Source organism: Tursiops truncatus, chromosome 8 (genome assembly GCF_011762595.2).
Source record: "Tursiops truncatus isolate mTurTru1 chromosome 8, mTurTru1.mat.Y, whole genome shotgun sequence".
Classification (NCBI taxonomy): domain Eukaryota; kingdom Metazoa; phylum Chordata; class Mammalia; order Artiodactyla; family Delphinidae; genus Tursiops; species Tursiops truncatus.
Genome location: NC_047041.1, coordinates 24,173,353 through 24,199,364, shown reverse-complemented (window position 1 = coordinate 24,199,364; position 26,012 = coordinate 24,173,353). Strand labels below are relative to the sequence as shown.

General features: G+C 34.6%; 1 protein-coding gene across 6 annotated transcripts in view; it reads left to right on the top strand.

Moving 5' to 3' along the window:
- ATM (ATM serine/threonine kinase) overlaps positions 1-26,012 on the top strand; it is a 140,135-nt gene that overhangs the window by 84,092 nt on the left and 30,031 nt on the right. For 2 of the 6 annotated variants that reach the window (XM_019941951.3, XM_033862082.2), the window contains 19 exons: positions 164-341; positions 2,103-2,190; positions 4,299-4,454; positions 7,615-7,723; positions 9,745-9,833; positions 9,933-10,035; positions 10,908-11,056; positions 12,450-12,554; positions 13,822-13,941; positions 16,332-16,566; positions 17,067-17,234; positions 18,326-18,439; positions 19,400-19,617; positions 20,130-20,337; positions 21,253-21,366; positions 21,745-21,903; positions 22,361-22,499; positions 23,333-23,415; positions 25,100-25,240. In XM_019941951.3, the coding sequence (XP_019797510.1) occupies positions 164-341; positions 2,103-2,190; positions 4,299-4,454; positions 7,615-7,723; positions 9,745-9,833; positions 9,933-10,035; positions 10,908-11,056; positions 12,450-12,554; positions 13,822-13,941; positions 16,332-16,566; positions 17,067-17,234; positions 18,326-18,439; positions 19,400-19,617; positions 20,130-20,337; positions 21,253-21,366; positions 21,745-21,903; positions 22,361-22,499; positions 23,333-23,415; positions 25,100-25,240 (2,676 nt within the window). Of the gene's footprint in view, positions 1-163; positions 342-2,102; positions 2,191-4,298; positions 4,455-7,614; positions 7,724-9,744; positions 9,834-9,932; positions 10,036-10,907; positions 11,057-12,449; positions 12,555-13,821; positions 13,942-16,331; positions 16,567-17,066; positions 17,235-18,325; positions 18,440-19,399; positions 19,618-20,129; positions 20,338-21,252; positions 21,367-21,744; positions 21,904-22,360; positions 22,500-23,332; positions 23,416-25,099; positions 25,241-26,012 lie in introns of those variants that run through there. The other 4 variants (XM_033862083.2, XR_004527828.2, XR_004527830.2 and 1 more) reach the window with 4 other exon arrangements.

The following is a 26,012-nucleotide window of genomic DNA, read 5'->3' as shown; positions in this document are numbered from 1 at the left end:
TAGTACACATGTTTTTTGTATGTTTTTTAGTAGTACATAGAGTTCATGACAGATTCATCTGTCATTTTTTAAAAAAGCTTAATATGTCAGTAACAGGGAATGAAAATTTTAAGTAAAATATTTTTACTGAAAACTATTGACTGGATGTATTTGTATATTCTAGGTGAAAACTGACTTTTGTCAGACTGTGCTTCCATACTTGATCCATGACATTTTAATCCAAGATACAAATGAATCATGGAGAAATCTGCTTTCTACACACATTCAGGGATTTTTCACTAACTGTTTCAGACACTGCTCAGAAACAAGCCGATCCACAACTCCTGCAAATTTGGATTCAGGTATTCTGTTAAATTTCTCAAATTTATACTGTTAACATCTCAGTTCTAGGGAAAAATAGTTTGAATCCCATCAAGGCCCTTGTAGGCTTAATTCCATAACCTCTAATCATCTGTTCTCTTATCTGTATAATGGAGATAAAAGTTGTAGCAAGTTTTTGATGAGGTAATGTATGTAAAACAACTAGTATACTTGATGCATAGTATCCCTTCAGGAAATATTGACTACTATTAATGGAGCAACTAATTGAGCATTCAGTGTATGTCAAGCACCATGCTTGGCACTGGCAGTGAGGATGTGAGCAAGACATAGCCCTACATTCTTGTAACTGAAACAGCAGACAAATGAATGCAACCACATATTATAGGTACTGTGCTGGAGATGTGATGGAATTTTATATTAGAGCTATGGCCAACTCATTTTTTAAAAGCAACTTTTTTTTTAATAAAATCATATTTATTGTGGGAAATACAGAAAAATTGGCATAAATTAAACAAATTAAATTACCCATAATTCTGTCATCTAGGATAACTACAATTAACATTTGGTATATATACATCAGTTTTTGTTGTTGTTGTTGTTGTTGTTTTTGCGGTACACGGGCCTCTCACTGCTGTGGCCTCTCCCGTTGCAGAGTACAGGTTCCGGACGCACAGGCCCAGTGGCCATGGCTCACGGGCCCAGCCGCTCCGCGGCATGTGGGATCCTCCCGGACCGGGGCACGAACCTGTGTCCCCTGCATCAGCAGGCGGACTCTCAACCACTGCGCCACCAGGGAAGCCCTATACATCAGTTTTTTAAAACAAAAATTGGATTATGCTTTACTTACTTTTATAACCTACTTTCCTTCCATGCTATATAAGAAGTATTTCCCATGCTAAGAGCTTATTGCAGGAAAAATTCAATGAGGAATTGGGTACACATAATACATATATACATAGTTGAGGGCTCATCATGGGTCAGATTTTCAAACCTAAATTTGAAAAAAGGAAAATGTTTACAGATTTGTAATGTTAACTTACTGTCTTTAATATTGATGCATATTACTAATGTATTTTATGTACAAACATAAAACTAGGTACAAATTCACTTACTGTACTTCAAGACCAACATAATTATAAGAATAGTATTGAGTTAATGTGATATTTTGCTGCAGCTAAATTATTCTTCCCAACTTTGACTATGGTTCCAGTCGCTTTGACATAGGTTGTGATTACTCGATTCTCCCGATTACTTCCTTTTACTTTCACTACCACAGCCTTTATATGACATGACCGTGTTGCCATTTAAACTTTACTTTGCTCTGTTTTATTATTTATGTATGTTCCTTTTTATTGGCTAACAGCATCCGGAGCCTGTGCTCCGCAACGGGAGAGGCCGCAACAGTGAGGGGCCCGTGTACCGCAAAAAAAAAAAAAAAGTTTCTTAGGCTAGTTGGTGAGTTCTGTGTGGTCACAAATAGTCTTTGTTATATGGTTGTATATTGAGCCCCTAGTACACTGAAAAATCCTAGGTAAATAGTTTTTGAATCAATGAATTAGTCCTCTTCAGAAATAAAATATAAATTACTATTAAATTCTCAGTTTTTTTAAGCTCAATAGTTTCTTTTAAAAGAAAAAGAAATGCCATTAAATTCCATTTATTGAAAACCAATTTTGTGCTAGAACCTTATAGTGTAGAGGAAGACAGATACACAAACAAAAGGGAGAAAGTGCTTAAGCAAGTCTGCCTGGGACTGAGAGGACATAATCTTTGTTTTTCAGAGTCAGAGCACTTTTTCCGATGCCATTTGGATAAAAAATCACAAAGAACAATGCTTGCTGTTGTGGACTACATGAGGAGACAAAAGAGGTAATGTAACTATTGGTTCTTGAGTTGGGGATTTAGAAGTGTAACTTGTTATTGCTGGCTGAATTTTAACATGATTCTTTGAGGTAATGCTACTGCAAGTTGCTGTATTTAATATGTGTGATGCTTATATCTCCTTGTAATAATCCATATTTAGGGTGGCACTTTGGTGAAATCAATGTCAGGAACCCTGAATTCTTTTTCTTTTTCATGGAAGTATAGTTGATTTACAATATTGTGTTAGTTTCAGGTGTTCAGCAAAGTGATTCAGTTATATATATGTGGTTTTTTTCAGATTATTTTCCATTATGGGTTATTATGAAATAAATTACAAGATATTGAATACTATAGGAACTCTGACCCCCAACTGTAATAGTAACAATGTTATCTTTGCTAAATCATTCACTCTTTGGGGGCTTTAGTTTATTTCATTTACAGTGAAGGAAAGGAGTAAGTGATTTTCCAGGTTACTTTTAGTTGCATTACTCCTCTTTTAACGTTTCTCTTTACATTTTGTCTCAGAAGTAGCTAGAGTTATGTAAAACCTCCTGCATGTATCTTTATTATGAAACATAAGTTTCTTTACTGTGTACCATGGTCTTCAAAATCTGTGGTTCTGTATAGTGATGCTGTGCTATAGCAGTGTTTATTTTCTCGATTGCTTTATAATATAGTATTTTTGTTCCTATTATTTCTCTTGAGATTTTTAACAGTGAGTGCAGGAATTTCTAGAGAGGATGGTCTGACTGATCTGTACTGCTCCAGAGTTGACCAGAACTTTGAAGAAATAATGTAGTAGGTCTAAATAATGTAATAGGTAGTCATTGATGTCTCATTAGTTTGTTTGGTGGTAGTGGCAGTGGTTGATAAAAATGGGAGGGAATGGTAGGGGAAAACTGAAAAATTGTTTAACCTAAATGCATTTACATCTTAAAAATTAATTCCTCTATATCCCCCTCATTCCTTTCCATCCCATTCTTAGAAAAAGAAGTGTTAGACCTTTCAGGGTTTGTGTTTCTGGTTAGAAAGTTACTGATTCACCATATTGTTTTGTATTGAATCCTCTTGTGAGAAAGCCCATAAGAAGCTTTGACTATAGCTGGAAACATGTCTTTTCTCAGTGTTGGGAGGCAGTTTCTGAATCATTCATTTTTTATTTATCATTGAGTTAGAGTGGTATTGACATTAGTTGGCCTTGGAGAAGATAACGTTTCTCAACATTAATTATTCCAAATACAACCTTGAGGAAGATTCCTTGAGAGAATATGACTGGGACATAGAATAAAGGGTAAGGACCTGAGTTCAGGTTCACATTTCTCAGAACAGCTACAATTAAGCCTTGGCTATGTGATAGGCACTTTATTCACCAGCTTTGTAAGCATTATTTACTCATTACAACTATTCTCTGAGGTATATATTGTTTCTGCGTTTTACAAATGAAGAAATTGAGCCTTAAGAAGTTAAGTTGCCAAAATTCATACCGCTTGTAGTAGGTGAACCAGCTGGATTTGAACCTAGCTAGAGTATCCTACGCTAATACCAGTGCTCTTAACCACTACCATGTCACATCTCTATAATGTTTGTTTTGAAAAAGATAATATCACGGTCCCTTCCAGTTATGGCCTATTGTTATCACAGTGGAAGATTTTTTTAAAATAACCTCAACCTAGGCAACTAAGAAGAAAATTAACAGCAATAGGAAAGACATGTAAATGTGTCTTAAAAGAAACAATATTTTCATTGAATTGGCCATTTAAAAACACTCGTGTATGTGTTATTAGTTATTCTGTATAGCCTATTCTTAGCCTATGATCGATGGATCCCTCAGTGGAGTCCGTATATGAACCCCAAATTTGTATGGGATGATGGTTCATAGCTTTCATCAGACTTTCTAAGAGGTGTGTGATCCAAAAAGAGTGACAGAGCTCTTCAGCTATGTTATGTTAGATGTTCATAGTTATATATTGGGGGTATGTTGTTTTTGGTTATTTAAATGTCATTTTCTTTCTAACTAGCATTTGCTACCATTGGATTCTATATCAACATACTTTTCTTTTGGCATTTAAGTTAAAGAAATGGACATGACTAGATATTTAAATTTTTTTCTTTAGACCTTCTTCAGGAACAGTTTTTGATGATGCTTTCTGGCTGGAATTGAATTATCTAGAGGTTGCCAAGGTAGCTCAGTCTTGTGCTGCTCATTTTACAGCATTGCTCTATGCAGAAATCTATGCAGATAAGAAGAATATGGATGATCAAGAGAAAAGGTAATGGAATTTGGAAGTTTTTGTTTGTAAAATTGGTGTTGACATTGTTTCATTAAAGGTATATATTAAACATTTGTTTACTGCCACTCCCATTTAAAAGATATTTTAGATAGACGGTGTCTACCTTTTAAAGAGAAATGATAATAAAAATTTTTTAAAGAAATAAGCAATTCTCCTCTGAAATAGAGATGTTTATTACTTAAGAATTACAAAAATTATACACATAGCAAGCTCCTGGTGGACAGAGATCATCCTTATTTTCCTCTGTATTCCCCATAGTAACTAGCATTGGGAACTTAATATGTGATCAATAATTATTTTTCAAATGGTTGAGTGATTCTCTAACTTAAGTTAAATTGTTTACCACTATTCCCTCAGTTTATTGAAGATCCATTTTACTTATTGACTAGAAGTAATGTAACTGATTGCTTTCTGTGACTAAATCACTTTCATTATTTTATCTACCCGTATCTCTACTACTTTAATTTGCTTTTCCTCTGAGTTAGAACTTTCATAAAAGTCTAACAAGTATCTTAGATAATAGGGAAAAGCAAAAAATAGCCAGGAAAGTCGAAGAGTAAAAAATATACAGTTTATTGTCCCAACTGCCCTTCTCAAGTCTTTATTTCAAATAGCTTAGTGTTTATTTTTATAGTTATCCTCACTTTTCCACCACAAAATCACTCATATTACAAAATTAGCAAAGAGGTGTTATATTGATGCATTTCTTATGCTTGCTACTTATAATTTCTACTTTGGATTGTCATTAAGCTAGAAGCAGTATGGTTTTTGGACTGTGAAAAACCGGGAACCGGAATTCAGAGCCTAGTTCAAATATAATTAACTTAGTAGGCTTGGACTGATTTCTTAACTCTCTGGTTTGTTTTAATTTCTACTTTTCAATTGAAAACAATTAAAAATCTACAATATGTAGATCATTTGTATAATGTAAGTGATATGTTTGTGATCACTTAGACTTTGTACAAAGACAAGTATTGATATGTTGTCCTTTAAGTATGAAATGAGTAAGAAATTGATTTTTGCCTACTCTTGATCTTAAAAATTTGGCAAAAATCCTGCATACTTAGTAGTAGTAGTTTTAATCTGAATGTGCCTCGGTATCTTGGTTCCATAGAATAATATTTTTTTTACTAATCAGGAGTGAATAACTGAGCTCTTATTTGAGTATAAATAAAAGCTCTTTTAATTTGAGGATAGGTGATCATATAGAATGTGGGACATTTTTGCAAAATTGCTTGTTTAACAAGCAGGAGTGCCTGGATTTTATTTTTGTTAACTTTAGGGGAAAAGTGCTTGACAAATGGGGCTTGCTGTTTGCTTTGACAGTCTGATTTTGATTTTTTTTGTTTTCAGATGCCTGATGGGAAGGGGAGGGCAAACAGACATAAGGTGTATAGAGAGGGCAGGGAATGCTAATTTTCTTCAGTGACTCAGGTGAACTGAGACTTTTATAAATCTAAAGTGATCAGGAAAAGTATAAAAGCAAAATACAGATCAACAGTTTACAAACACTGTTAGGTCAGAAAACTGAATTGCTCTCTTAGGTTTTCTATTCGAGTTAGTTAATAGCAAAGTGCCTTATACTAGGTATTCAGGAATACATACAGAGTTTTATTTGTTAACTTGCTCCTGAGAAAGTATGAGCCTTCAAAGTTAGTATCCATAATTTTTTTTAGAAAGAAATCAAAACTCCTTCAAACAGGATTTAGACAACCGGTCGTAGTTCACACCTCAGTCATTTTAGTATTCCTAATACCTAAGGCAATGCCTGACAGAAGTCCTGGCAACTCTGTTTTTTGCCTAGATGAATTATAGCTCTAGACTCAAAATCATAGACTCTAATACTGTTGTTCCTACTTTCCAAGTTTCTCCTCTAAAAACTTTTTTCTGCATAACTTACCAATAAGGAAAATATATGTAATATTTACATATAAAGGTTATAAAGCAAAATAGAATGTTGTCAGTGCCATTTTGTCAGTGGGTCTCCTCTATCCCACCTCTCTGTGCTCCTCCAAGAAGTAAATGTTATCTCATGTTTTGTGTTGCTCATTTGTTTGGATGATACTGTTTTCATGTGAGTAGAAACCCATAAATATAGTTTAGTTTCCTTATTTTTGAGCTTCCTAAGAAGTTATATGTGTGCTTTCCTACAACTTGTTTTTTTCCCTCAGTTTTTTGGTAAGATTTGTCTATGTTGTGTGTTGCTGTGGTTCATTAATTTGTCACTGCCACATAATATACCAGTGGGAGAATATGCCACAATTCATTTAACCATTCCCCTGTTAATGATAGGTGTAGAATTATTGGGTTGCAGGGTATACAAATTTTCAGTCTTATAAGATAGTGCCAAATTGGTTTTTAAAGTGGTTATACCAACTCAGAAATGTAGTTCACGAAGAAGTGGCTCAGTAGGAAGCTTCACATTTAAAGAAGGGATTCAAACTACCACTATTTCTAGTTTGAGTAAAAAAAGTAAAGAAGAAACTGAAATAAGTATAGGTAAATAATAGAGATAACATCACTTATGATAGTATTTATTTTATACATTGGATTATTATTGTCATAAACATTGTATAGCTGGCATGGTTTTAGAATTGAAATTATTTATAGGATTGAGTATCATATGCATATGTAAAGCTGAGGCCTTGGAGTAGAGAAATTGAATTCTAATTCTGACTATCACTTACTAGTGTTATTACCTTGGTTGTTACTGATCCACTTCCTTTTTAACACTTAATATTATCAGACTTCTTAATTTTTGCCAAATTATCAAGTGTTAAGTGGTGTCTCAAGTACGGTCTTAATTTTGTGTGCCTGTGTTTATTAATGAGGTTAAACTTCAGGTAAAACCACTGACAGAACATTTAGGAATTGAACTCAGGGACTTCTCTATTTTTAAGCTCTGTAAATAAGCATATTTTGGCATATAGCCTTCCCATAAACGAGACTGTCATTCAAATGTAATTCTCATTCAAAGAATTAATACTAACAAATTCCTTTTCTATTCTAGGTCTAACTGGTATTGTTTTTAAATATAAATGGTTCATTATATTTTATTTGTAATCTTTGTTAGTTTTTTCTGTCAAAGTGTATGGTATATGTATTAGCAAGCTTAAAAATAGTATATTCCCATTAAAAGAGGTGCTCTTGTGACAAACAGAAGTCTTACGTTTGAAGAAGGAAGCCAGAGTACAACTATTTCCAGTTTGAGTGAAAAAAGTAAGGAAGAAACTGGAATAAGTTTACAGGTAAATATTATTGACCTTATTATAAGTGATAATATTTGTTTTATACTTTGGACTATTATTTTGTTATAGAGACTGTATAGATTTGATTTGTCATTTGATTTTCAAACTGAAGTTACCTTTTTGGACTGTCATATACATAAATTCATGGTTTGAGGCTTAGGCCTTGGAGTAGACAAACTGGAGTTATAACCCTGACTCAACCACTTAGTTGTGTAATCTTGCACAAATGACTTAACCTTTCCAACCTTGAGTTCCTTTATCTGAAAGATGGAAGTAAAACCACCTATCTCATAGGGTGAATTTATACCATGTATTTTCTCCTACAGTACTCTGTTCATTTTCTTTGTAGCACTTAACATTTATAATTATATTTTTATTTGTTTACTTGTTTATTGTATGTCACATCTCAGGGCAGATTGCTTCTTCTGTAAATTTTTTAATGTTTACTCTTAAATTGACCCATTCTTACTGAATTTCTTTGGTCACCTAATTCCTCTAAAATGAGTTTCATCTTCTTCAGTTTGCTTAAACCTCTGATGTTCTCTTCTCTGTCTTTTGTTTGTCTCTCCTCCTACTTCTTGGAAAAAATAGGGGACATTATAGGAAGTCCCACCACATCCCACTGTCAAACATAGAAATCTCCCTGCATCTGCTGCCATTGTAATCTTTCCTCTTGTTAAAGCAGAGAAAGTTTCTCCTTCTGTCCTTCTTTCTGTGCTTTGTTTTTCATCAACTCTTTCTCAGGAACATTTTTTTTATTGTGCCGTGCTCCTCAACATATTCAAATTTTCAAACTTATTAAAAACATTCTCCTTCAAACGGACACAAAATCATTTCCCTTTTCCCTATGTTCTCTTAAAGGTGACATCGTTTTTTTCTCCCTTTCCATCACAGCCAAACCTTGTGAAAAAGTTGTCTGTATTTCCTGTCTCCATTTCCTTCCTTTTACTCTCTCCACTGAATAGCACTTGCTAATGTCAGTCATAAACTTCATGTTACTAAGTCTAGCGGTCACCTTTCATTCAACTTCTTCCTTAATGTTTCATCAACACTTAACACCATCAACCATGCCTTACTTGAAATATGTTCTATCTACCTTTTTGATACCATTCTCCTGATTTTTCTCTTTCCTTTTTTTGCTTCTTTATAGTCTTAGCCTCTTTTCTGAGTTTCTGGAGTATCTCCTGTGCTTCAGGCACTGTGCTAGGCTTTTGAACTGAATGTTCCAATACTGAGGGCTTGATTTCACGTTTATGAATAGAAACAGTTTGATTTACTAGAATTATGCCAATATCAATTTGTGTTTAGAAAGTATTTCCTGGAGCAAGTACCATTAAGATAATTAAATTGCTTGATCAATTTTCTCTGCAATGCAGTTTCTAATTTTCTGTTTTCTTTTTTGATTTCTTTTTCCTTTTTTTCTTTCTGTTTTGTTTGCTATTTTAATTTTTATTTTACTGAGATTATTTTAAGCAGAATCAATTCTTTCCTGAGTGAATTTTATAACAGAGTTTTGAGTCATCAAACCAATTCTTTATCCATATCACATTTTACCAATTATAACATAGTGCAACTTTGAATTTTCTCTCATAGAAAACCTTTACAGCTTGTATTTTTACCAAACTCAGTTTTCAAGAGTCAGACTTTGCAGGACTTCGTTTTCCCATGTCAGTTTTAGCTGTTGATGGGATTGTTTGCTTTTTTTTTTTTTTTTGCTTTTGTTTTTATGATTATTTTTGCATGTGTTAGAAGCCTGTTAGGTTGGGATTTATTTCTTATCTAATTCACTAAATCGTGAGCAATTCTTGTCAGGTAGTCCACAGTCATTCTGTTGTGTGGGATCAGTTTGTTGTGTTGCTGATCAGTATCTTTAGTATATATTTAAATATCATTATATTTTACTTTTATAACATAACATGTAGAGTTGGGAGTTACATGATGGTAATGATATAATTTCAAATTTGCTGAATTCATAAACTGATAGTTTTCCCCTCCAATTTTTGTTGTTTCCACGTTTTTAGGATCTGCTCTTAGAAATCTACAGAAGTATAGGAGAGCCAGATAGTCTTTATGGTTGTGGTGGAGGGAAAATATTACAACCCCTTACTAGGTAAATTGCTTTTTTATAGATAATGCTATAGTCATTCTGTTATGAAAGAAGTTACATGTATGTAAAACTCAAAAGCATTTAAAAACTCTTTTCTTACAGACTGCGAACATATGAACATGAAGCAATGTGGGGGAAAGCCCTAGTAACATATGACCTTGAGACAGCAATCTCCTCCTCAACTCGCCAGGCAGGAATAATCCAGGTACTTTTTTTTCTGCTTTGGTAAAGCACTACTAGTGTAGTGCTCAGATTATTTCAGTATGTCAGTGGAATATTTACACAACCAGATAAACTGTAGAGGTAAGACTGAAGGTTCTTTTTTAGGCACTGGGATTAAAACTCAGAGGGATACACAGGTAAATTGGAAAAGTCACTGACCTGAAAGATAGTGTAGATTTGTTGGTCATAATCTTCTTAGCTAACAGTAGAAGACATTTCTTGACTGTGTACAATGTGCCCGGTAGTGAATTAAGTCCTTTGTATGGAAAACCTCATGTAAACTATTTCTCATAGCTTGCACTAGAGTTTGTCCCAGGAGTTGTCATTTCTGTTACTGGCTAATATTCCTTAGCCACTCTTTTATCCAATATCAGAACCCTTTGAGCTCTATCTTTGTGTTTTAGGTTGGCATTTTAAGTGATGTTGTGAACTACTAAAATTGTGAAAGTTACCTTTTTTTTTTTTTAAAGAAGATGTTGGGGGTAGGAGTTTATTTTTTATTTTTTTGCTGTGTTGGGTCTTCGTTTCTGTGCGAGGGCTTTCTCCAGTTGTGGCAAGCAGGGGCCACTCTTCATCGCGGTGTGCGGGCCTCTCACTATCGCGGCCTCTCTTGTTGCGGAGCACAGGCTCCAGACACTCAGGCTCAGTAGTTGTGGCTCACGGGCCCAGTTGCTCCGCGGCATGTGGGATCCTCCCAGACCAGGGCTCAAACCCATGTCCCCTGCACTAGCAGGCAGACTCTCAACCGCTGTGCCACCAGGGAAGCCCGAAAGTTACTTTTTATGTTTGCTGTTTTTTGTATCTCTAGTATTCTTGTTATTTTTTATTCCTTTTTTTTTTTTAACTCCTGCATAGGCCTTGCAGAATTTGGGACTCTGCCATATCCTTTCCGTCTATTTAAGGGGATTAGATCATGAAAATAAAGAGTGGTGTGCTGAACTACAGGAACTTCATTACCAAGTAGCATGGAGGAATATGCAGTGGGACCACTGCATTTCTGTCAAGTAAGAAGAATTCAGACATTTTTAATTGCCATTTCTCTAGCTATGAATAATGAACTGTTTTTATCTTGCTCTATGAATGTAGCAGGTGTTATGTTTTCATGTTTTGTAGATGCTGTAAGCTAAATGCTTAAATAATACAGCAGTATGCAGTAAGTGTACGTAAGGCTGAATTTCACTCTCTTCTTATATTAGGGCACCTCCACCCTCAAGATATTTTTGAAAATAGAAATATAAAAATTATTTTCTCATGAGAATCTTATTCACTTATTGTTTATAAATCCAAAGAGAAATATAGGCGTTTCCCTTCTCACTTCCTGCTGCAAACATTTTATTTAGTTAGATGGCACTTTTATTGGCTGGATGGTACACGAAAGACTGTTTATCTTTATTTGTGAAATATTTTCTTTTATTAAAAAAAACACTGCTAAATCACTAGCACGGGAAGAAAACGTTTATAACCTACATATACCATCACCATGTGTTCTGAATGAAAAGCCAAACACCTAATCTAATAAAAGATTGTGTATTTATGTAAAAAGTCTTTTGATGATATAAGCAAAAAAATTAAATCATATTCATTGTATGTTTAATCACTTTCATAGAAAAAAATTTCATTAATTAGAATGTCTTTCAGATTTCAAACTGTTAGATTGCTGTAAAATTAGAGATATGCACTCATATTTTAAAAACATTTTACTCTGTGAGCTGATTCCTACTTGTCTCTGTGAATCTCCATATTCTGTTTTTCCCCTTGCATACTATATTTCAGCCACATAGCACTTCTCCCATGTTTTTTTCCATCAAGCCAGGCTGTTTTTATATCTTCTTTTTCCCCTGTTACTGTGAAGGTGGCTACTTGTCATTCAGACTGTAGTTTAATAATGTGACATATTCAGATACATCTTTTCTGACTGTCCATTCTAAAATAGCCACCCAGTCATTCTGTTTTGTTACCCTATTTTACTTTCCTATATGTCCTTTGTCACTGTCTGGTATTTTTCTTATTTATTGTCCATCTGCAAACCAGAACATAAACTCCATGAGAATGGGGACCTGATCTGACTTGTCCACTAATGGATTCCCTGCATCTAGAACCTGGTGACTAGTGCCTGGCACGTAATAGGTGTTCATCAAATAAATAAATGAGAATATAACATGTTTAGAGCCAGGAAAAATATCTGAGAAATTCACTTTTTTCTGCTTGAAGAATTTAAATGATCCACAAAATTCTTTGTAATTCTTACCAAGTTTTCTAGAAATGCATTTTTTAAAATGGAGATATCTTAATTTTAGTTTAAAATTTTGCCTTTTGGTGAAGCTGTTTATGCATACATATCTTAGGAGTCTCTATTTTTAAATGTCTTTTTCTTTTATTTTTAAAATTATTTCACAGCAAAGGAATAGAAGGAACCAGTTACCATGAATCATTGTATAATGCTCTGCAGTCTCTAAGAGATGGGGAATTCTCCACTTTTTATGAAAGTCTCAAATATGCCAGGTATTATAAAAAGAAAGAGTTACTGTATTTTAATATTTAATGTCATGGCTTCTTTTCTGAAAACTTGAAGAATAATTTCAACACAAGGATTTGCACTGGTGAAGGAGTAAGACCTGGTGGCTGTGGTCAAGTTGTTTCCTTGTCATTCCCTTTTCCTCCTTTAAAAAAATTCCCTGTGTAATTAATAATTCATACTAGTCAGTGTTGAAACTCAAAGTAGTGCAAAAGTGGGAGGAAATATTCAACAATTAAGAATTTCATAGCTTTTACATATCTGAGAAATGAGTGCTCAGATGAATTTTATCTGTTGCAAGCATGTTTTCATAAGAATTATGAGTATTCTTGTCTTAATAATTGTATTCTGTACTTCATATTTTAAATTTTGTACAAAAGAATTCTTTAATACACACTTGATATGTATATGTACACATATATATACACACAAATGTTTATATATATATAACCAATGTTACGTTTTAAGTTTTTGTTTTAGATGTAAGAGCATGCTCATATGTTAGGTACTTACATAAAGTGTAAGTTATTTTTTTCTTATGTAATAACTTTTTCTTTGCTTATGTGGTTCAGATATATTCTACCTTTAAAAATAAAATTCCCTTTGGGAGCCCTGATCAATTATTTACGCAGAACACTGAAGAAGGTCTTCTTGTTTCCCATTCCTTTGTTTTCTTCCGGGACCAGTGTACTGAGAATTTTAATCTTTTCTCCTCTAGTAGTTATGTGTCATTTACCTCTTTTAACGTTTAGTGTCCTTTTTATAAAATGGTGACTAATGGTCAATTCTTAAAGGCTTGTTATGAGGTACAAATGAGATAATACACAACAAAGAACTTAACTCTAACAGGCTAAACAAATGTAACACATTTTTTGTTTAACAGTATTTGTGATCTAATAAATCCTGTACTTTATTACAGAAGTAATACTTGCTACCATTTAAGTGCTTATCATGTGGTGGCCACTTTGTTAGGCTTTTTCTGTATGTATTCTTTAATTTTCAACTGGAAGTGAAAAAACTGGGTTCAGAGGAATCCAGTAATGTGCCCAAAGCTATTCAGCTATTACTGGCAAAACTGGGATTTAGATTAGGTCTGTACAATTCCAAGGCTTACTTTGTTTCCACTACCTTATGCTTGTGCTTGTGAGTGTTAGTATTATTAGATCGACACCAAGGCCTATAATGGGAAGTCAACTTTTATCTTCCTGCAAACCTCTTCTTAGTTTTTAAGTGTCTTGTCTTTTCTGCCACTAGAGTTAAAGAAGTGGAAGAGTTGTGTAAGGGCAGTCTTGAGTCTGTGTATTCCCTCTACCCTACACTTAGCAGATTGCAGGCCATCGGAGAGCTCGAAAACATTGGGGAGCTTTTCTCAAGGTATGTGATTGAAATGACTGTGTATTCCAAAGTATAACCTTTCTGTTACCAATAGGGACTTTAAAAAATAAAAACTATATAGAGATCAGCTATAGGTTTATTTCAATATCTTTTATCAAGATATAAGTAAATTAACCTAATGAACTGTGATCTTGTTAAAATAAACATTTTCAAAAATATTCATTGTAAAAATTCAGGTTATTAAAATTTAACTTATTGTGTTTTTCTCTTTACAACTTTTTCCCTGTTCAACCCTAGATGAAATTGTTTCCTCATGTTTTTTACCATAGCACATTATACTCCATTCTGTTTTAGTATCACATTGCATTGGTGTCATTTTATGTATACTCTGCCATGCTGTACTAGAAGCTCCCTAAAAATAGGGCTTATTTATTCTTGAATCCTTTGTATCCCTAGTGCTTTTTCCTGGTGACCAATTCTTAGTAAACAGTCAATGTTAATGAATATGGAGTGTTTAGGGGAGATTGCCTCTTATAATGGTGAAAAGGAAGTGATCTCACTTTCCAGTGTTCCTGGATCTTTCTCTGCTAGGGAGTTATAAGGAAGAAAGGGAAAGTTTGATGAGCTGGTACCAAATACCTATGCTCTAGGACAGCAGTTCGCAAAGTGTGGTGTAGAGATCCTGGTTTTCCCAAGATCCATTCAGGAGTTCATGAAATCAAAACTGTTCTTACAAAATGTTATCTGGTATTTTTGCTCTCATTCTCTCATGAGGTATAGTGAAGTTTTGGTGAGGTATCAGAGAATAGCCACAATTATCTGAAGACTATGAAAATACTCCTCCCTTTTCCAACTATGTATCTGTATGAAGCTAGATTTTCTTCATATACTTCAGCCAAACATCATAGCACAGCAAACCAAATGCAGAAGCAAAGATGAGAATTTAACTGTCTCCATTAAGCCAGACATCAAAGAGGTTTGCATAAATGTGAAACAGTGCTCTTCTCACTAAATTTGTTTTGTTTTGGGAAGGATAGTTATTTTTTTATAAAAAATGTTATTTATGATATATGATATATAGTCGATTTACTATTGTTATTTTAAAATAAATTAATACATGTTAGATTTTTCTCAGTTTTAGTTTCTAATAAGGTAAATATTAATAGGTATAATCCAATAAACAAAAGCTCTTTGGGGGTCTTCAATAATTTGTAAGAGTGTAAAGCATTCCTGAGATTAGAAAATTTGAGACCTGCTGCTCTAGGATCATTTTGGGAGGAATTAAAGTTTTGGTTCCTGTGAATTTATGTTACTGTTTCCTTCTTTATCAAGCAACTAAAAGAGCTTTCATTTCCTAGTCATCACCTTATCATCTTAGTCTCCTTGCTTCATCTTAATTTCTCTTCATATAGTAGGCCTAAAGGATTGGACAGTATTGCTTAGTTGAACATCTGGGAAGCACTCTGTTCATATAAACTAATTGTACAATATGCATTTTCTCTTCCTTTAATAAATAGTATCGGTATATGAAACCTTTACCAGGTGCCAGCATTTCCTTCATTGGATTGTTCTTTCTTTAACAGCTGCTATTTTGCATAGAGTCATGCCCTGTGCGTGGCAGGCACAGTAGATAATGAGTTTATTACATTTCCTTGCTGACTGTCCTTTTTACCACAGGGAACATTGGAGCTGGACAAGAGGTATAGATGTTCTGAATGACAGGCCTGATGAATGTGTTCTCATTTCAGAAGAATGTTAGTTTAGAAGTGTTGCTTTTTGTGAGGTTGAAGAGTATTTTTAAGAAAATCTTGAAAGTATCATCTATAAAAATATTAAATCACTATGCTGTATACCTGAAACTAACATAAACAATACTCCAATTTAAACAAAGAAAGGAAAAAATCTTTAAGTGTTCATCATGTGTTGGGTTCTCTGCTGACTGACCCTCAGAGGTCTGACCATATTGTAGGTTTCTAAACTATGGTCCTTATTTTGGATTATTTTAGAAGTTCCAGTCATGTTACTGCAAAAATTCCTTTGTGTCCTGCCCCCCAGGGGTGCTTTGTGACCACCTAGAGGGGTGGGATAGGGAGGATGGGAGGGAGATGTAAGAGGGAGGAGGTATGGGGATATATGTATATGTGTAGCTGATTCACTTTGTTATAAAGCAGAAACTAACACAACATTGTAAAGCAATTATACTCCAATAAAGATGTTAAAAAAAAAAGAGAAAATGTTGGACCAGGTCAAGGGTAGGTAAACTATAGCCCACGGGCCAAATCCGGCCCACTGCCTGTATTTGTCAATTAAAAAAAAAAAAAATTCCTTTGTGTTTATTAAATCTTAAGTTTCAGAACCTGCATATTAGCAGGGTTTTTTGTGGTTTTTTTTCATTTCTCTTATGTGAATTCTGTGATTTGGCTTTTCAGATCAATAACAGATAGGCAGCCCTCTGAAGTATACATTAAGTGGTGGAAACATTCCCAGCTTCTCAAAGACAGTGATTTTAGTTTTCAGGAGCCTATAATGGCTCTACGCACAGTCATTTTGGAGATCTTGATGGAAAAGGAAATGGAAGACTCGCAAAGAGAGTGTCTTAAGGATATTCTCACCAAGCATCTTGTAGAACTATCTGTATTAGCCCGAACTTTCAAGAACACTCAGGTAATCAGATTTAAGACTATGTCATCTCACCTCTTGACCTTGCCTTTTATTACCCAGAAAATAGAAAGCATAAGTAAAAAAGAAATGTCATTGAGAGACAGAGATTGCTATTAAAACATTGTATAGCATAATTGTTTAAGATTTCCCATTTTGGAATTAGACCTGAGTTTGAGCCTTGAACAAGGTACTCACCGTCTCTAAACCTCAATTGCCTGGTTAAAAAAATGAGAAGCTACCTAACTTACTCATTGTATTTATAACAAGTCAGCAATTTTATATACTGTGTATAAACACACATAATTAGATAGATGTCTTTATATAAAGAGAAAAACAGATAGGCCGACATCGGGCCTGGGGAAGGCAATCAGAGATGCACTTAAGACAGTCCTGACAAATAGTCAAGTCCTCAGTGAATGGTAATAACTGCTTTTATTAGTAATAGTAGTGGTAGTATTAGTAATAGTAAAAGTATTTATTCTTATTTGTCATTTTCATTTCAGCTTCCTGAAAGGGCAATATTTCAAATTAAACAGTATAATTCAGCTAGTTGTGGAGTCTCTGAGTGGCAGCTGGAGGAAGCACAAGTATTCTGGGCAAAAAAGGAACAGAGTCTTGCCCTGAGTATTCTCAAGCAAATGATCAAGAAGCTGGGTGCCAGCTGTACAGAGGTTCACTTTTTTTCTATTGGCTAAATTCGTATTTTACTGTTATAAGAAAAATGACTGTGCATTAAAATATTTAAAATAAAATTTAAAGTAATTACCAATTTTATTAAAACTTTTATTAAAGCTTTGACCCATGAACAAGAAATTGTTAAAAGGAGTCTTGAAAATTAATATTTGTAAAAGAAGTTTAGAAAGTATTCATTTTTCCTATTTATAGCATTTCTATCAGTCCATCTTGTTGTCGGTTAATCTATCCCAGTGATAAGCCTCAGTTTTTTAAACTTTCTACAGTATGTGGGAAACAGAGATGAAATAGATACTATAAATTTGAAATGACAAAAAAAATGGAAGAGGAAATGCATAAGAGAACAAAACTTTTAGAAAAAAGCAAGTTGGAATAATTGGGTTGCTAATCCAAATACCTTGAAAACATCATGTCTAATATTTTATCTAACATTACCTATATTAGTTATTGTAAACTTGGTTGCTTCTTCAACTCTATCTCCAGCATATGATGGGCAAAGTAGCAGCATTTGTAGGAATCATGAAGTGTTTTAAAGGTTTGGACACAATGATGTCCCTCTGACATAAACCTACTTGGTGAATATCAACTTTTTGTACTTTTGGATAATGGAAACTTATATTACATCCTCCATCACTAGAGAATTCATCATTATACCAAAGCCCTGGGAACTCATATGATATGTTGTTTAAATATTGCTTAACAATGTGGACTCCAGGGAGTTACCTACTCTCTTTGACCTCAGTTGTAGTTTTCTAATTAAGGATAACAATAGTACTTATTTCATAGGGTTCTTTTAAGGATTAAATGAGTTACTATACATAAAGCTGGTAGAAATGCCTAGCATATGAAAGTACTCAATAAATGTGAGTTGCTCTGATAATAGTAATAATAATAAACAGTAGAGAATGATTATTTTATAAACCTACATATTTGGAATTATTAAAATAGTTGTAAGGTAAAAGCAAATGAGGAAAGACATTTTTAACCTGCTTTTTTCCCCCTACGTGGATGATTCTTTTATATAGTCATGATAATGAATTACATTTTAAGATTTTGCTTTCATATACAGAATGATCCCAACCTAAAACTAATATACACAGAATGTCTGAGGGTTTGTGGCACCTGGTTAGCAGAAACTTGCTTAGAAAATCCTGCAGTCATCATGCAGACCTATCTAGAAAAGGTAAGATTTTTGAGCAGCCCTTAAGAGAGTTGTTTAGCTTGAACACATTTGATGTTTTTATTGGGATCAGATGTATTTCAAAGGCAAATAAAAGCATGACTTCACTTTTCTAAATATTATTACTGTTGTAGCTCTGTATACTCTTCAGGGCAGAATGAAACAATGTTACAAAAGAAGGAGCATGTTTGGAAAGTAAGCCCAAATGTGTCTTCTCTTTACCCCCATCACCAGCTACTCTTTAAACTACTCTGGTTCTAAGCTAAGTTTCTGATAATTTCTCCACTTAACTTATTTGTAAAAATAGGTGATTAAGTAATATGCAAGTCAACCTTTATTATTCATTTGTAGCCCAACACTACAAGTAGGACTGGGACTCCAGTGCTACTACTGCTTTTGACCTTCCTGTTTCTCCCTCTTATTTAGTTTAGCTAATTTTAGAAATAGCTACTTCACTAAATAAATGAACATGAAAAGCATAATATGATTTTTTTTTTTTTTTTTTTTTTTTTTTTTTTGCGGTACACGGGCCTCTCACTGTTGTGGCCTCTCCCGTTGCAGAGCACAGGCTCCAATGCGCAGGCTCAACGACCATGGCTCACGGGCCCAGCCGCTCCGTAGCATGTGGGATCTCCCAGACCGGGGCACGAACCCGTGTCCCCCTGTATCGGCAGGCGGACTCTCAACCACTGCGCCACCAGGGAAGCCCCCCATAATATGATTTTTAAAAACTTTTATAGAGCTTTTTGTTTTTGCACTGTTCTTTGCAAATATTAGCTATTTTGGTTATTTCTGCCATGTCAAAGTTGTTTTGCAAAGTCAAGAAAATACTGTACTTCATATAATTTAGCTTATATACATATATATAAATTAAACTTTAGTGTGGATATTTCTTTGATCTGAGTAATTCTTTAGATGTATTTAGTATCTGTAAATATATAAATGTATTGTTTTTTCTTGAAGGCAGTGGAAGTTGCTGGAAATTATGATGGAGAAAGCAATGATGGGCTCAGAAATGGAAAAATGAAGGCATTTCTCTCATTAGCACGGTTCTCAGATACTCAGTACCAAAGAATTGAAAACTACATGAAATCGTCAGAATTTGAAAACAAGCAAGCTCTCCTGAAAAGAGCTAAAGAGGAAGTTGGCCTTCTTAGGGAACATAAAATTCAGACCAACAGGTAACTAGGGGTCTACAAGTGACACGATATACAGATATACAGTATATATACAGGTATAGAGAACCAGATAAGAATTCATGCTCTGGTTCTAAGCTAATTGTAAAGTATATTGATGTTAGCTTCTTGTTTTGCTTTTTTTAGTTTGTTTGTTGGTATCACAGTTGAAGAAGAGATAGGTGTTGAAATTAAATAGGAGTTACCTATTTTGATGTCATTAAATCCTTTATTCAAACCTGCTTTTGGTCTATATATTTTAGTGTAAGTAGAGAATAACATTCACGAAATACCTTGGATAGAGTCCACTTTGTCTTTGGTTGCCTAAGATAGCTTTTGAGTTGCACAAACTTACTTTAAGACAAAACTAAGTTTGTTCCCCTTTATAATTCTTAGAATTTTGCTTTTTCTCCTAAGGTGGACACCAGATTTTTTATTTACTTTGTATATCTTATATGATGTTGTAGTTCTATAAAATTTGATGGCTTTTGTGTTTTGCTTTAATTATCCAATGTAAGGTACACAGTAAAGGTTCAGCGAGAGCTGGAGTTGGATGAATGTGCACTCCATGCATTGAAAGAAGATCGTAAACGTTTCTTATGTAAGGCAGTTGAAAATTACATCAATTGCTTATTAAGTGGAGAAGGGCATGATACGTGGATATTCCGTCTTTGTTCCCTCTGGCTTGAAAATTCTGGAGTTTCTGAAGTCAATGGCATGATGAAGGCAAGTGTTCTTTTTCAACCCAATATTCTAGCCTGTGCTTTAAAAGTTTAGACATAAGCCCCTCAATGTCATGGATTTTGTATACTTTGTATCCTTGGCACTTGGTTCAGGGCTCTACACGTAGGTACTTAATTAGCTCTAATGATGTAGGTTTATGTGGCTATGAGAGAATTTAGGTCAGTCTTTTCCTATATCTTTGCAATCACCATAGGAAAGTACTCAGAATGCTAGACTGGGAGATTTAGAAAGCAATTAAAAATGATGTGATCACAGGTTGGGTATTTTTCCCCTGCTTTAATTCTTTTCTGGGATTTTTTATGGTAAATTATTTTTGTAAATGGAAAAAAAGATTTTAAGAAAACATTAAAATGGCAGTATTTTGTAAATTTTTATTTAAAAAATCTTAGGTTTTATTGATGACACCTAATATTAAAGTTATGTTGGCAAGGTATATATTGGCAATCAGTTTGAAGCTTAGAAGTAAAATGGTTCTTCTGGCTGAAGAGAATGATACAACCAACCTCTGCTACTAATGTACATTAAATCCTGTTACTTTTAGCATGTAGGGAAAAATAGTTATTCCCTGTTATTCACACTGACTTCTCAGGAGTCAAGATTACAATAGTCCTTAGATCCACATTTGTTCTCCTTGGATTCACTGGAATATGAGCAGTGCCAAGTATTCCAGTTCTGAATACAGTTTGATTTAGGTTCAAATATTATGACTGACCAGTGAATCAATCTAGACTTTAAGATAAATGATAAGTAAAAATATGTGATTAGTGAAATTTTATTTAATATCTGCTAGATGATTATACTAGTAGAGGAGCATTTTCTTAGAATAATTTATTTGCTTAGTTGTGAGACTATTTGACATGCATTGTTTTTTTAATTTTGTGTTCTTTTTAATGGTAGAGAGATGGAATGAAGATTCCATCATATAAATTTTTGCCTCTTATGTACCAATTGGCTGCTAGAATGGGGACTAAGATGATGGGAGGCCTAGGATTTCATGAAGTCCTCAATAATGTAAGTAAACCTGAAAATCAAACCACAGTTGCTTTTCTTTTATATTATTATATACTACTGTTCCACTCCAGGAAGTGGCAATACAAAAAAAGTTTAGTCACTCATATTTATTATGCTATATATATATATATATATGAGGGCAAGAATAAAGATTCCCTTTTGTCTCCTCTCATGCTCCACATAAGTTACTCAATTTCTTTCTCTTTCTTATTCCTCATGTACTTCTGTCTCTCTCTCTCTCATACATACCCATACTCACACAGTCCACCCACGGCAGCATCTAGTACAGTAACACATATCTTAATGTTAAGCAAAATTTAAAAGGATTTTCTTTTTTTTTGGTTTCCATAAAACTAACAGTTCTTAATTTTATGACAGCTCATCTCTAGAATTTCAATGGATCACCCTCATCATACTTTGTTTATTATACTGGCTTTAGCAAATGCAAACAAAGATGAATTTTTGACCAAACCAGAGGCAGCAAGAAGGAGTAGAATAACTAAAAATGCACCTAAACAAAGCTCTCAGCTTGATGAGGTATCTGGATTGAACATGCATACCTTTTTGAATTGTAATATTCATTTTTTCCCAAAATATTCCTTTCTTAAGTCTCAGGAATTCTAGGAGTGTGTGTTCTTGACAGTATTCAGATTGTAAATCCTTTGTTATTGTGATGCTACCTAAAATTGGTTGAAAACTCCTGAATATTTCTCAAAGCATAAGAAATACCAAAAGTATTTTTACCTTTTTTCCTCAGAGCAATGAGCAAAGAAAAAATAAATTTTACAAGGCACCCAAGTCATTTACTCTTGAGATTATTATATCTTTGATGTATTTCATTCATAATAAGATGACTTGGTCTCTGAGGGATTATAGTCCTTCCATTGTCTAGCTTTGTGCATAAATTACTTTTCCTTTTGTTATTATAACTCTGAAAAGTTTAAGTCTTGGGTATTTGCTTATGTAATATTTTTTGTTTGTTTTTTATTAATAGGATCGAACCGAGGCTGCAAACAAAATAATACGTACTATGAGAAGCAGGAGACCTCAGATGGTCAGAAGTGTTGAGGCACTTTGTGATGCTTACATTATACTAGCAAATTTAGATGCCACTCAGTGGAAGGCTCAGAGAAGTATGCAGTTTGAAAGAATGAGTGTTGCCTTCTTGCTGTGTTATTCTCTGTAGGGATGTATTAATTATAGAGCTTAATAATGTAAATCTGTTCAACTCACACACATTAATTATAGATGTGAATGTCCTGATGATTACAACTTACACATGATTCAAAACTTAATTTTTGTATAATAGCTTCAACACCCCTCCAGTCACTTTTTTACTTAATATCTTTTTGTGGAACTGATAATAGGTGACTGCACTCTAGGACTTAAAAATGGGAAGACCTTATCATTTTCTCCATCATTCTTCTTGCTGTGTCTATTTAAATAATTATAAGCTGCTATAATATTTGGTTATTTGTATCTCTCTCCCCATACTTTAATAATTGTATTCTTTTTTCTGTTCAGAATCATATCTTCACATTTAAATTTGTATTATTTTAAAATAAGAATGAGGCTTCTCATAGTGTTCCTCTCTAAGCAAACAAAGACTATTGTCATGTCCTTTAGTCAGATTTAATAGTAATATGACAGGAGTACATTATCTATGTGCTATTTACACTGTATATAATTATCTTAAGTTGCTCGATTTGACCCCTCAGGTAAATCTGGTCTAGTTACCAGCGCCAGGTAACCTGCAAATTCATTTGTAAGCCATGTTAACCATTGTTATGCCCTGACCCTGAGTGGCATTGTGTCCTGAGCCCTTGGTCTTCATTTCTAAATCAGGGCCTGAACCACAGATTAGCCACAGTTTGGGTTTATGGTACATGCTGAATTCTCCTGCTTTACCTTCAGTACTATTCCTCAATTTGCAGTTGTCACTGAAACCTCTTTATTTTAAATACAGAAGGCATAAGTATTCCGGCAGACCAGCCCATTATCAAACTTAAAAATTTAGAAGATGTTGTTGTTCCTACTATGGAAATTAAGGTAATCTACCATTAACTGTTTTGATTATTTTTTAATTAAATAATTTATTTATTTTTTGACTGTGTTGGGTCTTCGTTTCTGTGCGAGGGCTTTCTCTAGTTGCGGCAAGTGGGGGCCACTCTTCATCGCGGTGCGCGGGCCTCTCACTATCGCGGCCTCTCTTGTTGCGGAGCACAGGCTCCAGATGCGCAGGCTCAGTAATTGTGGCTCACGGGCCTAGTTGCTCCGCGGCACGTGGAATCCTCCCAGACCAGGGCTCGAACCCGTGTCCCCTGCATTGGCAGGCAGACCCTCAACCACTGTGCCACCAGGGAAGCCCCTGATTTTTTAATCAAGCTAAATTACTCTTTAGTAGGTTAAACCATTTGAAATAGCCTTTTTTTGTAGGTCAAAATTGGTTAAATATTGGCAGTTTCACTTGTTTCAACCTATAGTTTGTTCTATTTTTAATATTTATTTATTTGGTTGCATCAGGTCTTAGTTGTGGCATGCGGGATCTTTCTTTGTGGCACGCAGGCTCTTAATTGCGGAGTGTGGGCTTCTCTCTAGTCCCGGTGCACAGGCTCTCTAGTTGTGGCACGCAGACTCTAGAGTGTGCGGGCTTAGTTGCCCCATGGCATGTGGGATCTTAGTTCCTCAATCAAGGATCGAACCCACATCCCCTGCATTGGAAGGTGGATTCTCAGCCACTGGACCACAGGGGAGTCCTCAGCCTATAGTTTTTTTTCTTTATTGGATTCCCTTTGCCCAAGAATTAAAATATATAAAGTCCTCTCCTGCTTTCTTTTCTTTTGCCTTCATTTTTACAGCTTTCATCTTTCTTATGAAGAAGTCTATAGACTTATTTTTATTGGCCAGAAGAAGGAAAGATTTCATGTGTTTATGCCAAAATTAAGTTTTAACTGAGCAAGAAAGTCCCTAATTGTTTTATACTGGTTTTTAAAATTGTGTATGCATTAGAATGTATTGACTGTGATGTATTACGGTATTAAATAATACAATATGTATTACAATATTAAATTGACTATAATATACATGACACTTTCAGCTATGTCCTGATGGTCTTTTATTGTTAGAAGTACGGTGTTGCCAGGGATATATGTAATGATAAAGGTTACAGTTTAGAAAATGATCATTTTAACTACATTGTAAAATCTCTCCTTTGAGTTTGTAGTTTAGTGTTTAATATCTGTAGTTGTTTGATTTGCAATGTAGCTTCATCATGTGGATTAACCTATCAGCAAATTATTTAGCTGAATATTTCCTGAAAATGCCAGATTTAGCAATTACAACCAAGAAAACTCCTCTCCATATTTTTCTAAAATGTACCTTGTTTTTGTGAGGAGATGACTTAATTTATACAGATGACTTAACATATACAGGTCAGTGGCAAGACCTGAACCAGGGTTTTTCAGTAGTTTTTCAGTAACACTATTCTAACTTTGTATGCCCTACTTTTATTAAGAGATGTTTAGGGAGGTAAATTTTATCTATGTCAGTTTTTAAAGCCTTTCCAATGTCAGATCTTCTTTCTTTCATTTATAAAGTTACCACTTCAGTTCTTAACCAACAGCACATTGTCATTCATTCCTCTGTTTAATATTAAAATTGTCATTTATAATTCATTTTTCTTTAAATGCAAATTGTGTATCTGAGCTATTGTCATATTTATACATTTTATTAGGTGGACCCCACGGGGGAATATGGAAATCTGGTGACTATACAGTCATTTAAAGCAGAATTTCGTTTAGCAGGAGGTTTAAATTTACCAAAAATAATAGATTGTTTGGGTTCTGATGGCAAGGAAAGGAGACAGCTTGTCAAGGTGAGATTTTCCTTTTGTTGTTAATGAAAAAAGTCAAATAGAAAACTTTAGTTGATATTTTCTTCCTACTTTGGGTCTTTATTTTTTTATTGTTTTTTGCGGTACGCGGGCCTCTCACCGCTGCAGCCCCTCCCATTGTGGAGCACAGGCTCCGGGCGCGCAGGCCCAGTGGCCATGGCCCACGGGTCCAGCCACTCCGAGGCACGTGGGATCCTCCCGGACCGGGGCACGAACCCATGTCCCCTGCATCGGCAGGCGGACTCTCAACCACTGCACCACCAGGGAAGCCCTGGGTCTTTATTTTTATTCTGAATAAGGAAAACATAAACTAGAAATATATTGTTTTCTAGAAGCAGAATGCTTTTCCTCATTTTTTTGTCTCTCTGAAAGACCAGCCTTATTATAATAGTTGGTTGAAGTAAAAGAATACTTTTAACATGTACAGACATGATGAGATTAACAATCAACCTGCTTGTTATGGGAAAAAAGATTTCTGGTGAGTGTAGCTTATTTTTTTGAATAGTTCAAGCTGAAGGCCCTTGCCTCAATATCCTGAGTCTGGCACTGTGCTAAGTGCTATTAAATGTATCAGAAAGCAACAGCATTCCTCCCTTACTCTGCTCTTAAGCTCTTTGGGCCTTGCTGGGAAGTAGTAGAGGAACAACAGTGCTCTTCTACACTTGTATTTTACAGTGTGCCCTCAAGTGGAGGGATTCCAATTATTTTAATTACAAAAGCAGCAAGTGGGGGGAAACTTCTTATTTCTAAATTG